Source organism: Mustela lutreola, chromosome 9 (assembly GCF_030435805.1).
Source record: "Mustela lutreola isolate mMusLut2 chromosome 9, mMusLut2.pri, whole genome shotgun sequence".
In the NCBI taxonomy this organism is placed as follows: domain Eukaryota; kingdom Metazoa; phylum Chordata; class Mammalia; order Carnivora; family Mustelidae; genus Mustela; species Mustela lutreola.
The window spans coordinates 122,295,366-122,312,168 of NC_081298.1; the positions used below are offsets into that span (position 1 = coordinate 122,295,366).

Sequence of the window (16,803 nt, forward strand, 5' to 3'; positions counted from 1 at the left end):
AGGCAGAGAAATAGGGCAGGGAATCGGGAGGAAGGGAAGGAGAGAGGGGAGAGGGATGGAGGGAGGGCGGGGCGGGCCCTGTGCTTTTCTCAATGAATGCCGAGGCCTCTGCAGATTTGCATAGAATCCCGTCTAGCCGCGCGATTGGTTGGCGGGTGCGAGCGGGGCTGGGCGGGCCTGGGTGAGCCTGGCAGCGGCGCGGAGTTGGCGTTCGAGCTCCGCCCCCATCACGGCCCCACCCCCTCCCGGCGCGAGCTCGCGACTCTGCCAGCTGCAAGTGGCGGGCGCCCAGGCAGATGCGATCCAGCGGCTCCGGGGGCGGCAGCAGAGGTAGCAGCTGGCACATCCCGTCACCGCTGTCCTGAGGGTCGCATAGCACAGAGGCGCCTTTCGGCCGCCCTCTGCTCAGCCACCCGAAGCCGGGGCGGGGGCGGCTGCCGTTGGGTGAGGAGGGGCAGCAAGATTTTGGGCTCTCTTGCCCGGAATGCTTTCATTCGGCTGCTGCCGCTGGGGCCGCTTCCGTGCCTGAGAAGTCTGAGCATAGGAGACGCGGGAGAGCAAGGACGCTGCAAACTTGGCACCACGGCGGCTTGAGCCTCTGCTTCACAGTGCGGGGGCTTGATTCAAGCCCAGAAGTTCAGCGAGCATTGCAATCCGCAGACTTCCCGCTGCGGAGGGTTGCAGGAGGGTGCGCGAGAAAGCAACCCCTGCCCCGGGTTTTCCCCTACACTAAGGGAGAGAAGCTCAGAAGCCAAGAGAAGCGCCCAGGAAGGAGCTAGGACACCAGAACGCTCGGAGCCATCGTTCTCAGCTGGAAAGTTGCGGAGGATTGGAGGCTGCTGGAGAGCAGACAGACCACAGCTCAAGCCGCGGGGGGCAGGAGAGGACGGCACCCTGCTGCCGCCTCCCTTCAACCATAGTAGTTTCTCTTGTTCCGGAGCGCAGCAAGCTACAGACGAAGGCGCGGCACTCGTCTCTGGACGCCAGAGGCACAGGGTCCCAGCTGCTGAGCCCGAGGCGCTTAGGGTCTCTTGACACGCCCCAAGCTTCTAGCCCCATTTTACTGAGACTCCTCCTTGCCTCCTAGCAGTTGGAGGAAAGCGAGAGAATCGAGTGCCCGCATAATCCCCCAGAGATCAGGTGGAAGGAGCCTTGCAGGACTAAGGACTATTCGGAGACCCTTCTAATTTGAGGGGAAGTGAAGGGCAAGGCTGGATAGTGGGGAGTCTAGTATAAACAACGCTTCTCTGGCGGGATGGGATCTTTAGAGCTCGTAGGGCTGCTGCTGCTGCTGCTGCTTTCAGTGGCAGCCTCGGGCTCAGGGACCGGTATTGAGACCGAGACTGGGACCGGGACCGGGACCGGGACCGGCCAGCTCGTGGGCTCACCCGCCATGGGGCCAGCTCTGCAGCCTCGGGAGCCGCTCAGCTACTCACGTCTGCAGAGGAAGAGCCTGGCGGTAGACTTTGTGGTGCCCTCGCTCTTCCGCGTCTATGCCCGGGACCTGCTGCTGCCGCTTTCGTCTTGGTCGGAGTCGAGGGCTGGCCGGACGGAGGCGCGCGGCTCGCTGGCTCTAGACTGCGCCCCACTACTTCGGCTGGTGGGGCCACCGCCCACGGTCTCCTGGACAGAAGGCCCCAGTTCAGCAGCCCCGGCCCCTGCACGGACGCTGACCAGGGTGCTGAAGGGCGGCTCGGTTCGCAAGCTGCGGCGCGCCAAGCAGCTGGTGCTGGAGCTGGGAGAGGAGGCGATCCTTGAGGGCTGCGTCGGGCCCCCAGAGGAGGTGACTGCGGGACTGCTCCAGTTCAACCTCAGCGAGCTGTTCAGCTGGTGGATTCACCATGGTGAAGGGCGGCTGAGGATCCGCCTGATGCCAGAGAAGAAGTCTTCCGAAGTGGGCAGAGAGGGAAGGCTGTCCGCGGCGATCCGCGCCTCCCAGCCCCGCCTTCTCTTCCAGATCTTGGGGACCGGTGAGCAGCTCCCGCCTGAACGTGTTGGGTTTTGTATTTTTAGACACATCAGTTTGCAACCGCTGTCAACTGACCCCTGTTTCCAAAACCCAGTCTCTGGTTCTTAGCTCTTTTCCTCCTACCACAAGCCTCCTCTCTCCCGTTAGACCATATTTTCTTATTTTCTTCCTGAACACAGTCACTCCCCAAGGGTTTTCCTTCCTCTCCAGCAACCAAGTTGGGAGAAAAGTTCTCTCTTATTGGCAGAATGCCTCTTTCTACCGACTTATATAGCGTTCTAGCCAAAATGAGATGCTCTTCTAATGGGGGCCCCTTGGATGGTTGAAATGCCCTTATTACTTCTGTGTTTTAAGCTTAGCTCTAAATCTAAAGACTCTTGTCCATCTTCCCATCCCCTTGTTCCTCTTCCTGGCCATCACAGATGTGGGAAATGTAGTACACATTCTCAGAGAACATAGAACTCTTCTTCATCTTGTTGAATCCTACCTAGCTGTCCCTTTCAAATGTTGGCTTACCTAGGAATTGCCTCTTCACTAATTTTTCTGCCCCTTTTCTCCAACCCATGTGCTGGCCACTCTCAGCCTCCTGTTTTTCCTCTTAAATGTTGATGGGAGAGCCCCAGAGGAAATAAGGAACATGGGACAGGAGGGAGATATGAAGAAGAGGGAGCAAACTTGCCAAGATTGTCTCCCTTTGAGGGAGTAAGTATGAAGCCAGGAGAGACAATAGTTGAATTCTCTTTCTTTTTCTGCTACCCCCCTCCCCCCAACCTCTAATTCTTAGCCTGTATGTCCGCAGTAGCAGCTCTGGGTGACAGTCTCTGGCAGGCCTGTTTCACTGCAGATCTCTCTGCTGGAGACTCCTGAAATGAGGTTTCTGTTTCATTTACTCTCACATTTTCTTCTCCTATTCACTGAGTTGGGTGTGTGTGTGCAGGCACTTACTTCTAACTCTTCCCATAGTATTCTTTGACTGGAAAACCAGGTGGTTTTGAATGGATGTTTCTCTCCTAAGACCACTGGGGAAAGGCTCAGTGAATAAAATACACCATGTAAATGAATGAGAAAGCACAGAAAAGAAATCATGCCTTTAAAATGCCTACACTAATTCCATTGAGCAAACCCAGCCTCTTTTATATCATTCTCATCATCAGAAATAAATGAAATTTTTATGCTCCACTGGTTACTAATGTCTAGTGTTAATTGGATGGAGAGCACTGAAAAGAGCCCACTGTAGAGCTACAAGTATCTGCCATGCTTGTCCTGGTGCACACATATACTCCCCCCTACACTCACTACACTGCTGAAGCAGGGACATTTACAGGCTGAGGTTCTTCAGTCATTGCACACACACGGAACCTACTGGTATGTCATCCCCGAGGAAAACAGTCTGGATGCATAGTTCAGCATTAGTGTTGGTGGCACTGGCACCTAAGATGACCCCTTTGTGTTCAGGGCTGGAATTTATATTAAGAGGCAGAATCGATAGTAAGAGGCAGGGTCTGATGGGTGTGATGGCGTCTTCTGTGAACTGAGCTAGGAGACCAATACTGTGGTCTCACCACAGATACTTTCATGAAGAACAGCTGTGCTTTATGTCATCCTGACTTCTGTGGTTTATATGTACAGTGTCTTCTTCTAAATTCCCACAGTACTTGGAATGGGTCTAGGGATGACTTCTTGGGCAATGTGGAGTTTCTTCTCCCTTCGTATCAGTGAGCATCTCTGGAGCTTTTCCTGTTACCTCTTGTCAAATGACCATGGGCCCAGCAGTCTAGATCAGCTATTGTGAGATGTTGGTGACAGATAAAAGGGGTCCTTTCCATGGCCCTGAACTTGCCTAGTGTCAACAGACAGGTTGCATGAAGTTGTCAATGCGTGTCTCAGAAGCTTCATATGCTTATTGCATTTGAAGAATATACTCCAGTCAAGCCTCAGGTAAGCTGCTGAACAGGGGACTTTCATGTAGAGAGGAGCGTGTTTCAAGAGCTTGTCTGCTGCTGCCAGGGGGGATGCTCTATGAGTGTCCCAAGTCCTCCCAAGTCCCATCGTAGTCCATTTGGCAGTTGGACCAAGGCCTTATGCATCATTTGACACATCCAGCACTGCTGTTTTCAGAAAGAGCCAGGATTCTGTCATTAAAAGGCTAGAAATTTTGGCCAAGCATTTTTCAGCAGCATTGGGATCAAATGATTATTGATGGGATCACATAAGACAGTAAGTGTAACTGGATGAGCTCTCCGTGACCTGCAGGGAGACAGGCCGCTTATTGAAAAGCACTTCGGGCCTTGTAGTGATCACACTTGGAACAGGCTGGGCTGTCCTGCTCCGAGGCATATGCTGTTTCCCATTAGGCAGCTGGCCATGCAGGACTAGCCTCTTGCCTTTCCACTGTCTCCCCAGCCTCATTCAGATATGGTTTCCACCATAGACCTCCCTGTGGAGGGAGTGGACATACCCTGCTCTATCATGATTCATGTTTGGGGCAACATAAATCATGTGGTTCCATTCACTTTCCTGTATGAAAATTCAAGCTTAGGGTCTCACACTTGGGTTGATTTTACTGTTTGTTGCATTTGAGAAAATGGGTTTATTCTTTTTAAATAGGCTCGTGTCATAGAAGAGGCATTCAACTCCTCTGTGACATAGGATCCTCAAGCAGACAAAGGGAAAATAGGTACAGCTCAGCTTGCCTCTTCCTGCTTCTGCACAAATGACCAGTGATCTGGTCTAGAGGGGCACAGGCATGCTGACGGGGCTAACTGTGAGGAGGGGAGAGGAGAGGAAGGGTGTTCTGTCCACTCTCCTTGTGGTGACTGGCCTGCAGCAGCTCATTTGTTTCAGACTGAGGATAGCTTCCTGAATCTCAACAGGATGGTGACCAGGGATCAAAATGGAAAAGCACCCAGTCAGGATAAAGCAGTTACTTTGTATTTCTTGTGGTTTGGGATGTCTGAGAGGCCTCCTAATGCATGACATGCAAATGTTTTTTCTCTGTGGGTTGATCAGAATTCAAAAATGGGATCACTATTTCAAAGCACTCATTTATGGAAAGTAGAAGGGTAGAAGGGTAGATAGGCCATTGCTGAGACTCTATGAACTTCGGTACATCATTCTGGGCCAGTCCAAACCTCAGAAAAGATGTCTGCCACACTGCTCACAGCCCTACTTCTTAGCTTATTTTGTGAATGTTCTGATGTCTTGCTTCTGCCATCCCCCATGCAGAGGCCTAGAGGATATTGACTTGTAGGATAGGAGGGCCTCTTTCTCTGTAAGCACCCCCCTCTCCCTCCTGGAAAGGGGATATATGACTGGGGATTTTATATGTACTATGAAGAGTCCTGAGAAACTTAAAGTAGATGTATGCAGTGCGATACACCTGACCCTTGACCTCACATATCTTTCAGTCCCTTCCAATTTTATTTCTGGAGAGGGTGAGGGAGCCAAGGAAGATAGAAAGGAAGTTAGAGCTCCCAGAAGGGATATCAGTTATTGGAGGTGAATTGGGAGAATTGGAACTGGTCCAGAGAAGAGCAGAGAGCTGATTTAAGACTTGAAGGGACCGATTTATGGTGAAAGATGGAAAGAATTAAATATATATGGCTGAGTGAAGTGGCAGTGAAGGGAATGCCATAGTAACAGTCTACAAATCTCTGAAGAGGGAGAGGCTGTGAAGGAGAGTAGCCATATAGTGTAGCCCATAGGAGTAAAAGGATGAGACTCGCAGAAGGAAACTTTAGGGCAGATATCAGGGAAACCTTATTTTCTGACATTGATATTCCTCTGACTATGGAATGGAATTCCAAAGGAGCAAAGAGTAAGGTGAGATGTGGGTCAGATAAACCACAGCATTCATAATTAATCAGTGTTATATTTGGAAGTGTTGAGAAGCCACAACAGGCAGGAGAGCTGGGATGGGGAACATCAGCAGGAAACAGGATCTTTCAGGATCCAACTTTCAAGAGACCTTGGACATTGGTGTTCCCTGTAGGAAAAGATAAAAACTGCATATGTGTCTTTGAAATTGGTTGAGATGTACTTACAAAGAAGATAGTGATGAGAACAATATTTTGAAATTACCAGGTTTATCTATCTCTGCCTCTGGACTGATGCAGAGTATTTCTATGGGGTGTTGTCTGTCTGTCCCCTGTGGGGGAGTCATACCTGGAGAGCATTACACATCTGAAATGAATCTCTACTATGCATGTCATCAGGCCTTTGGGCAGGGTGGGAGATACCTGGCTCTTGAGAAGACGAGACCAGTTCTAGATTTGATGGACTCCTCCTGGCTCCTCCTGGCTACTTGAAAACCCTTTGGCATACTGAGAATATATATATATATATATATATATATATATATATATATATATATATATATATATATGTATATATATCTATAGATATAGCTATGGCCATATCTATATTTTCCTATCTATCTATGTGGCTGTTAGAGAGGTGGAATACATCTAAATCCATTTGATCTTTTCACAAATTGACAAAAGAAAAAGAAGGAAAGCCCATGAGGGGTATGTGTGCGTGGTGTGGGAGGAAGGTGTTACCATTAGTAAAACTGAATGCTTTTAAGGAAGTGTGTCTTGTGAAGGACAAGGCCACTGGCTTGCAGGTGGGAGAAGAGAGGAAGAGTTGTGTCAGCAGAAGTGGTGGCCCCTGCCACTCCTAGGATTACTGCCCGATTACCTCACTTTGTGGGAATTTGCCCAGCCTGGTTCATAAAGGACATTTTGCCTGTCTTTATAACCATTAATAATGTCCTATTATGGTTTTAAGACATTTTATAATTTATAAAGAACTTTCAAATGTATTATTTTTTCCAGTCTTACAGTGGGCAAGGCAAGTATTTGCTTTATTTTATAAATGAAGTAACTGGAATCTGGCTATGTGGTAAGGATTTTTTTCAGGGTAAAAGGTGGTAGGCCCAGAAACTTTAACTTATGGATCAAGAGGGTGTGAGATGCTGAATGCTGTGTTAGGTCCTGGCTAGGACTACACATCTTTTTGCCTTCAAATTGGGGCTCTTTTCACTAAAGGAATCATCTCAAGATACAGATTATAAATAACAAAGACATGTAAATAGATGAAGAGCTTTACATTATCCTTGTCAGAAGGCCATACAACAAATATTTGGTGTTTGAGAGCCATGAATTGGAAAAGTTCTTTAACATCTTTTATTTTCTTAAAATCTTTGAGATCCAGTTTCATCACTAGTAAAATAGTGATAGTAAAAGTTCCTATCTCAAGATGTTGTCATGGAAATTGAATTAGAAGAGACGTGTAAATCTGTAACCTAACGCCTGACATAATAAAGTGCTCCATCGATATGAACCATATGGCTTTTCCTAGCAGCGGCAACACCGCAGTGTCTGGTTGTGCAGGTTGTGTACTCTGTAACTCCAAGAGTTGCATATACATTTAAGTTTATTTAAATGGTGCCATCTGGAGTTGTGTAGTCCCTCTGTGTGGCCAGATGTGACCTTGGCAGAAGCAGTCGTAATACTGTGGACTCCCATGCAACTAACTACTAATTCCTGATGTAAGTGGGATCCAGTGGCAGTGGGGAGAGTGACAGGGTGATACTTCCTATTGTCTTACCTAGAAATGTGGATGGGGAGAATTGAGGTGTGATATTTACTTCATTTCTATCCACTAGTATCCTCCAAGGTCTTTTGACCTTGGATTTGGCTCAGAGATTCAAGCAGCATATTCACAACCCCATTATTTTTTTCTTCTACACAAAGAAAGCAAGCTTTAACTTAATGAAGATATGAAGTCTAATGATGAAGAACAAGTTAGAGGCATTACAGAACAGCAGTTTTCAGATGGTGGATCTTTCTTTCTTTTTTTTTTTTTTTAAAGATTTTATTTATTTATTTGACAGAGAGAAATCACAAGTAGATGGAGAGGCAGGCAGAGAGAGAGAGGGAGGGAAGCAGGCTCCCTGCCGAGCAGAGAGCCCGATGCAGGACTCGATCCCAGGACCCCGAGATCATGACCTGAGCCGAAGGCAGCGGCTTAACCCACTGAGCCACCCAGGCGCCCCAGATGGTGGATCTTTCTTAATGGAGAGCAATGTGTGTAGTTCAAGCCCCTCAGTGCCCAGAGGGGTGCTTTGCCATTGACCTCCGGTAATTTCTTTGTCATACATAGCTGGAACTATGCCCTTTCATCTCTGGCTTCACCATTCATTGTCAAGTGGAAGGCAGGAGAGAGATGGAAGGTGCCAACTGGTTGATGGACATGTGCCCATTAAGAGCAATTAGAACTTTGAGATTCCATGAAGACACATAGCCCAGGGACTTGAGTAGGAGGCTACCTCAGAAAAGTGGCTCAACCTAAAAGATTCTGTTAAGCATCCATATTGCATTTTATAGATAGTATTTTTTATGAGCCATGGCTGATCCATTGCTTTCAAAAGATGTACATGGATGTTATTTTTTCTTGGGGGTAGAAGGAGCCTAGGACATTTTTGTGAGGATAGTTATAGGCCCAGAGGTTATGTGACAAGAGTTGCGAATAAACTTACCAAAGATCCCTAGGGGTGTCTTCTTTCTTATAGCCACTATGTTGTCCTCCAGTCTAGGATGTGGCCAGTGTTTCTTTCTTTCTTTCTTTCTTTTTTTTTTTTTTAAGTAAAGTTCTTTTTGTTTTTGTTTTCTTTTTTAAATTTTTATTTTGTTTATTATGTTCAGTTAGCCCCTGTATAGTGCATCATTAATTTTTGACATAGTGATCAATGATTCATTAGTTGAGTATAATACCCAGTGCTGATCATAGCATGTGCCCTCCTCAATACTCATCACCCAATTACCCCATCCCCCCAACCTCTCCCTCCCTTCTGAAACACTCAATTTTTTTCCCAGAGTCCAGATTCTTTCATGGGTTATCTCCCTCTGATTTCTCCCCCTTCAGTTTTCCCTCCCTTCCTCTGCAATCCTCCATACTATTCCTTATGTTCCACATATGAGTGAAACCATATGCTAACTGTCTTTCTCTGCTTGACTTATTTCACTTAACATAATCCCCTCCAGTTCCATCCATGTTGATGCAGATGGTAGGTATACATCCTCTCTCATGGCTGGAGAATATTCCATTGTATATATGGACAACATCTTTATCTATTCATCTGTTGAAGGGCATCTCATATCCTTCCAGAGTTTAGCTGTTGTAGACATTGCTGCTATGAACACTGAGGTGCATATGCCCTTTCTTTTCACTCTGTGTATATCTTTGGGGTAAATAGCTAGTAGTACAATTCCTGGGTCATAGGGTAGTTCTATTTTTAACATCTTAGGGAACCTCCATACTGTTTTCCAGAGTGACTGTACTAGCTTGCATTCCCACCAGCAGTGTAAGAGGGTTACCCTTTCTCCACATCCTCTCCAACACATGATGTTTACTGTCTTGTTAATTTTTGCCATTCTAACTGGTGTGAGGTGGTATCTCATTGTGATTTTGATTAGTATTTCTCTGATGGCTAGTGGTGTTGAGCATTTTTTCATGTGTCTGTTAGTCATTTGTATGTCTTCTTTGGAAAAGTGTCTGTTCATGTCTTCTGTTCATTTATTGGCTGGATTATTTGTTTTTTATGAGTGTTGAGTTTGAAAAGTTCTTTAAAGATCTTGGATACCAGCCCTTTATCTGTAATGTCATTTGCAAGTAACTTCTCCCATTCCATGGGTTGCCTCTTAGTTTTGTTGACTATTTCCTTTGCTGTGCAGAAGTTTTTTATCCTGATGAAGTCCCAGAAGTTCATTTTTGCCTTTGTTTCCCTTGCCTTTGGAGATGTGTCTTGAAAGAGGTTACTATGGAGGCCAGTGTTTCCTAACCTAGTGGAAACCCGGGCTTTTTCATATGGGCCAAGTTTGGAGAAAGGAGCAGTTTAAAAGAGTGTTGTCCTGGTGGGGAAATAGGGAGGGGGGGGATATCTTAGTACCTTTATTGCTGAGCCAGATTTCTCAAAACAACTTTTTTTTTTTAATTCAGTGAATTTTGTGATGAACTTTCCAGCTGGGCTCTTATGAGCTTGGGTCCTGTCCCAGAAAAATTCTCTCAGATTCACTTGGTGAACATAGGCATTCCAGAATGTGCGAAGTCCCAGAACCAGGGAAAGCTCTGCTGGGACAGATACATCCATCCACTTGGTTAATTAAGAGTCTTTATTTTTTGAACTCTTACTTTTATGGTTATATAACAACAGGTGCCTGGAGAGGTAGGGAGTGAGAATTCCCTGGAGTAAGGAAAAGGCTAAAAGGAAGATGTGAAAATAAAAACAAAGAAAATCTAAGCAAACATAAAGGAAATCAGGCAATTGGCCAGAGGAAATCAAAAGGAAACTTTAAACCATTGATTCTGTTTTCCTCTTTTTATCTTTTATTCAGTTTTCATTGGAATATGGTTCATGAAGGTGGGCACGGGCAGGTCTCCTTTATAGATCCTTTCCACATTTTCAGCCCAGGTAATTAAAATAAGTGTTCTGTGGTGAAGGGAACACTAGATTGGGAGCTAGAAGGCTTAGATTCCATTATGATACTGGCCTTTTTTAAATCTTTGACATCTTGTGCAACTACCTTAAACTTGTTGAACCTCTGAAACTTTTTTCCTAAAGGGGAAAATACAGAACTTGTCTTGACTACCTCATGGAGTGAGAGCATTATATAAAATAACCTCCATGGGAGATTTGGTTCTGGATTATTCAGAAAAAAATCTATAAGGCTGTAAAAGAATGAATGTGTACAAGATCATAAATGCATGAGATTCTACTTTATCAATTCATAATTTCAACCAACCTTGGCATTGGGGAGCAGCAGTGCCAGCTCCTAGATTTTGAGGCAGGTGTTGGGCTTCATTTAAGAGCTCAGTAGCCCTGAAGAGGGGTTAAGTGGCCCCTTCCCACAGTTTCTCGGAATTAGATCCTTTCATTGAAGTAATTTTCTTCAATCCCAGGCTTTTCTGGAAAAGAATTTATAGCTGTGGGACATAGGAACTTGTACTTTAACATCAGAAAATTATTTTTTAATGGAATGATGACAAATACAATGATGTACATTGAGTATGTTGTTCTCATGTGTAGCTTGATTATAATTCACATATGCAGCATCCATATAATCACTATCCACATAAAGATTCAGAGCATTTCTGGCATCCCAGAAAGTTCCTGTTTAAGCCATTATGTGGACATATATTGTCAGTTGTCTTAAGTTGTTTCTGGAATTGCTGAATTCCATGGTAAATATATGTTTAACTTTGTAAGAAATGGACAAACTGTTGTTACAAGCAGTTATGCCTTATGGTCCCACCAGTAATGTATGAGAATCCTTGAGAATGCTTGATATTGTTAGCTTGTGGTGGTAGCTCGTTGTTTTAATGTATACTTTTTTGTGTGTTGGTTATCTAATATAGCATAAGAAATTAGCTAAAAAATTATCAGAATAATAGTAACAATTTATCTATTATGGTTCCTATGAGTTAGGAATTTGGGAATAGCTTGACTAGGTATTCTTTGCTTGGAGTCTCTCATGAGATAACAGTCAGATATCAGCCAAGGATGCAGTCATCTTAAATCTTGGCTGGAGCTGCAGGATCTGCTTGCATGGTGCCTCACTCATAGGGCTAGCGAGCTGATGCTGGCTAGTGATGGGAAGTCTCTTTTTTTCTCCAGGTATTCCTGTCCGTAGGGCTGCTGGAGCATCCTTGTTACCTGATATCTGGCTTCCCTGAGAATGAGCATCCATTGAGATAGTATGATCTTTTGGGGGGTAAATATTATGGATCACAGTATTTGATTTTCAAATATTGAATTAGCTTCATATTCTCAGGATAAGCCACATGGTGATTTTATATATATATATATATATATATATATATATATATATATATATATATATATATATTAAATATATATTGATGGATCAGCTCACTAATACCTTGTTGACAATTTCTGCATCTGTGTTCATGAAGATTATTGGTCTGTAGGTCTCTTTTCTCTGACAGGCTTTAAGGTGTGGGTAATGCTGGGCTCATAAAATGAGTTGTGAAATGTTTCCTCTTCTATTTCTCCTGGAAGAGAATTGTAGTTTTTTCTTTCTTGAATTTTTGTTTAATAGAACTTGCCAGTGAGGCCTTCTTGGCTTGGTATATTCATTGTTTGGAAAGTTTTAAATTACTAATTATATTTATTGAATGATAATGATTATAAGAATATTCATATTATCTGTTTCTTTTTGAATGAATTTTAGTAGTTTGTGTCTGTCAGAAAGGTTCATTTCATTTATGTTGTTGAATTAATGCAAGTTAAATTGTTCATAATTTTCCCATTATTTTTTGTCTGTAGCATCAGTAGTGATATCCCTTCTTTCATATTTGATATTGGTAGTTTATATCATCTCTCTCTTTTCTTCATGGTAATTCTGGCTAGAGGTTTACCAATTTCATTGACTTTTTTAAAAAAAATTTTGTGATACTGATTTCTTCTGTTATCCTTATTTAATTTTCATTGATTTCTGCTCTTATTTTATTATCTTTCCTTCATTTTGTTTGCATTGCTTTAAATCATTCTTCCTGTTTCTAGTTTCTTATGGTGAAAACCTAGATAATTGATTTGAGTCCTTTCTTCTTCTTTTAAAAAATTTTAAAAAATATAGTGTATTATTTTACTCCAGGGGTAAGGTCTGTGAATCCTCAGTCTTACATAGTTCACAGCGCTCACCATAGCACGTACCCTCCCCAATGTCCATAGCCCAGCCACTCTCTCCTCCCCCACCCCCCAACGGCCCTCAGTTTGTTTCCTGAGATTAAGAGTCTCTTATGGTTTGAGATCTTTCTTCTTTTTCTGTTATAAGTATGTAATGGAAAAATTCTCTGTAATATCTCAGTTTAGAAACATCATATAAATTTTGTTATGTTATAATGAAATTTACTTTCTATTCAATTAAAATATTTTAAAATTTTCCATTTGGTGTTCTTTTGACTCATGGTTATATATCTGTCTTTTATTTCTGAATATTTGGGGATTTCCCAGATATCTTTCTCTTATTAATTTCTAACTTAATTCTGATATTGTCTGAGAACACACTTGGTTTGATTTTAGTTATTTAAAATTTGTTCAGGTTTGTTTTATGCCTCAGAATATGGTGTATCTTGCTGAATGTTCCATGTTCCACTGTTCAAAAGAACATTTTCTGTTATTGTTTGGTGGAGCATTCTATCAATGTCAATTAGGTCAATTGGGTCAATAGAGTTGTTCAGGTCTTTTGTACCCTTCCTTATTTTTTTGTGTTTGCTATTTGCATTACCAGTAGAGGACTCCGAAAGTGCCCAAGTTTTTTTGGCCTACTTTTCCTTCCAGTTCTATCATTTTTTTTTTTTAAAGATTTTATTTATTTATTTGACAGAGAGAAATCACAAGTAGATGGAGAGGCAGGCAGAGAGAGAGAGAGAGGGAAGCAGGCTCCCTGCCGAGCAGAGAGCCCGATGCGGGACTCGATCCCAGGACCCTGAGATCATGACCTGAGCCGAAGGCAGCGGCTTAACCCACTGAGCCACCCAGGCGCCCAGTTCTATCATTTTTTATTTCATGTATTTTTTTATTATGTTCAGTTAGCCAACATATAATACAGCATTAGTTTTTGTTGTAGTGTTCAGTGATTCATTAGTTGAGTATAACACCCAGGTCTCATCACTATATGATAACATCATAACATATATGATAACACCCATCACCCGGTTACCCCATCCACCTACCTCCATACCTCTGAAACCCTTAGTTTGTTTCCTAGAGTCCAGAGTCTTTCATGGTTTGTCACCCTCTCTGATTTCTTTCCATTCAGTTTCCCCCCCCTTCCCCTGTGATCCTCCACACTATTCCTTATGTTCCACATATGAGTGAAACCATATGGTAATTGTCTTTCTCTGCTTGACTTATTTCACTTAACATAATCCCCTCCAGTTCCATCCATGATGATGCAGATGGTGGGTATTCATCCTCTCTCATGGCTGGATAATATTCCATTGTATACATGGACCACATCTTCTTTATCCATTCATCTGTTGAAGGGCATCTCAGCTTCTTCCACAGTTTGGTTGGCTATTGTAGACATCGCTGCTATGAATATTGGGGTGCATATGCCCTTTCTTTTCACTATGTGTGTAACTTTGGGGGTAAATAACTAGTAGTACAGTTGCTGGGTCGTAGGGCAGCTCTATTTTTAATGTCTTGAGGAACCTCCATACTGTTTTCCAGAGTGACTGTACTAGCTTGCATTCCCACCAACAGTGTAAGAGGATTCCTCTTTCTCCACATCCTCTCCAACACATGATGTTTACTGTCTTGTGAATTTTTGCCATTCTAACTGGTGTGAGGTGGTATCTCATTGTGGTTTTGATTAGTATTTCTCTGATGGCTAGTGGTGTTGAGCATTTTTCATGTGCCTGTTAGCCATTTTTATGTCTTCTTTGGAGAAGTGTCTGTTCATGTCTTCTGCCCATTTATTGACTGGATTATTTGTTTTTTGGGTGTTTTGTTTGAGGAGTTCTTTGTGAGGTGCCAACACATTTAGGATTAAGTCATTTCTTGATGATTTCACTCCTTTATTATTGTGTAATATGTCTTTTTATCCCTGGAGATATTAATATTTTGAAGTTGATATTAATATAGTCCTTTGGGTATCTTTTGATTATTGTGTATGTAGTATATCTGTTCCACTCTCTTAATTTATATCTTTATATTTATAGTGAGTTCCTTATAGAAAACATACTATTGGATATAGTGTGATTTTTTAAAAAATTTAATCTTATAGTCTTTGTCTTTTACTTGGTCTTTTAGGCTACTTGTATTTAATGTTATATTTGATATGGTTGGATTTAGGGTCTACCATTTTTTTTTTTTTGTTTTTGTTTGGCTCTCTGTTTTAAGTTCTTCTCTTTTTCCTTTCTTGGTATCTTTTCGGTTATTAATATTTGAATATTTTTTAGTATTTCAGTTTTAATTTACCTGTTGGTTTTTGGTTTTATCTTTGTATTATTATTTTAGTGGTTGCTCTAGAGATTACATATATATATGTATATATATATATATTTGTGCATATATGCATGTTATAATTATATATACCTATATATGCATACTATATATCATATATATGTATGTATAAAATCTCACAGGTACTTTAAGTTGATGTTTACGAGCCTTATAACCAAATAGGTCTCTTTACCCTCCCCCTTTGTTATAGTTGTCCTGTCTCTTTACCCACCCCCTTTGTTATAGTTGTCCTATGTGCGATAGCTACATAATTAAAAATACTGCTAGATTATACACACACATACACACACACACACACACACACACACACACACATACATATAGCTTTTAGCAGGTATATATATTTAACATAATTGAGAGAAGAAAACTAGTCCTTTATATTTACCCAGATATATAACATTTTTCTTTCTCTTCCTTGTTTTCTGAAGTTCCAGTTTCCCTACTTTATCATTTTTCCTTCAACCTAAAGAACTTCCTCTTTCATTTGTTTTAAAGCAGTTCCACTGACAACAAATGAGCTTAGTTTTCCTTTATCTGAGAATGTCCTTTATTTCTGAATTGTGGGTTGATGGGTCTTTTCTTTTTATACTTTAAGAATGCTGTTCCTCTGTCCTTCATAGTTTCTGATAAGCATTCTGCCATTAAATTGTTTTTCCCTGTATGTAGCTGTTTTCAAGTTTTTTGTCTTTAGTTTTCAGAAGTTTGATTATTTGGCTATTTGATTATGATAAGTCTATGCATGGTTTGCAGTTTGTTGAGATTCTTGAATCTGTAAGTTTATATCTTTTATGAAGTCTGGTGAGTTTTCAGCCATTATTTCCTCATTTTTTTCTGTACATTGCTTTTTCCTCTCCTCTGGGACTTTGATTACACAATTTTTAGATCATTTGCTACTGTCTCACGTTCTCTTGAGACTCTGCTAATTTCTTTTTTCAACTTTTTTCTTTCTGTTCTGCAGATTGGATGGGTTCTGACTCTTCCTCTCTTTCCATTTTGCTATAATTTGTAATACTAGATATTATGTTTTTCAGTTAAAATTTTGTTTTTTTTTACTTTCATTTTTTGAAGTTTTCATTTATTTATGAGTGTGAGTGGGGGGTTGGGCAGAAGGAGAAGCAGACTCCCCACTGAGCAGGGAGCCCGATGTGGAGCTCCATCCCAGAACCCTGTGATCATGACCTGAGCTGAAGGCAGAGGCTTAACTGACTGAGCCACCCAGGGACCCCAAATTTTCTACTTTTAAAAGTAATTTCTATTTCCCTACTTAGAACTACTTTTTCATCAATTTTCCAGGATGTTTACTTTTCCCTCTTGGAACACAGTTATAACAGATTGCTTCTTTAAAGTCTTTGTCTAATCATTTCCACATCTGGATCATCTTGTTATTGGCATTTGTTGATTATCTTTACCTTTAAGGATTGGCTGAATAATAATAATGGCTGAATAATATTTCATTGTACATCTGCACCATATCTTCTTTATCCATTCATCAGTCGATGGACATTTGGGCTCTCTCCGTAGTTATTCAGCCATCATAAAGAATGGAATCTTGCCATTTGCAATGACATGAATGGAACTAGGGTGTATTATTCTAAATGAAATAAGTCATTCAGAGAAAGACAAATATCATATGTTCTCACTCATATGTGGAATTTAAGATTAACATGTTGGGAAGGGGGAAAAAAAAGGAGAGAGGTAAGCAAGTCATAAGTGGCTCTGAACTTTAAAGAACAAACTGAGGGTTGATGGAGGGACGTGGGTTGGGGGTGGGCTACATTGGTGA

The 16,803-nt window shown here is 42.1% G+C and overlaps 1 protein-coding gene across 1 annotated transcript in view; it reads left to right on the plus strand.

Moving 5' to 3' along the window:
- The first annotated feature begins 289 nt into the window (after positions 1-289).
- The window catches only part of ALK (ALK receptor tyrosine kinase), a 681,217-nt gene continuing 664,703 nt past the window's right edge, over positions 290-16,803 (plus strand). Inside the window, exon 1 of the mRNA XM_059188719.1 lies at positions 290-1,970. Within this exon, the coding sequence (XP_059044702.1) occupies positions 1,256-1,970 (715 nt within the window). The 5' untranslated portion in view covers positions 290-1,255. The remainder of the gene's footprint in view (positions 1,971-16,803) is intronic.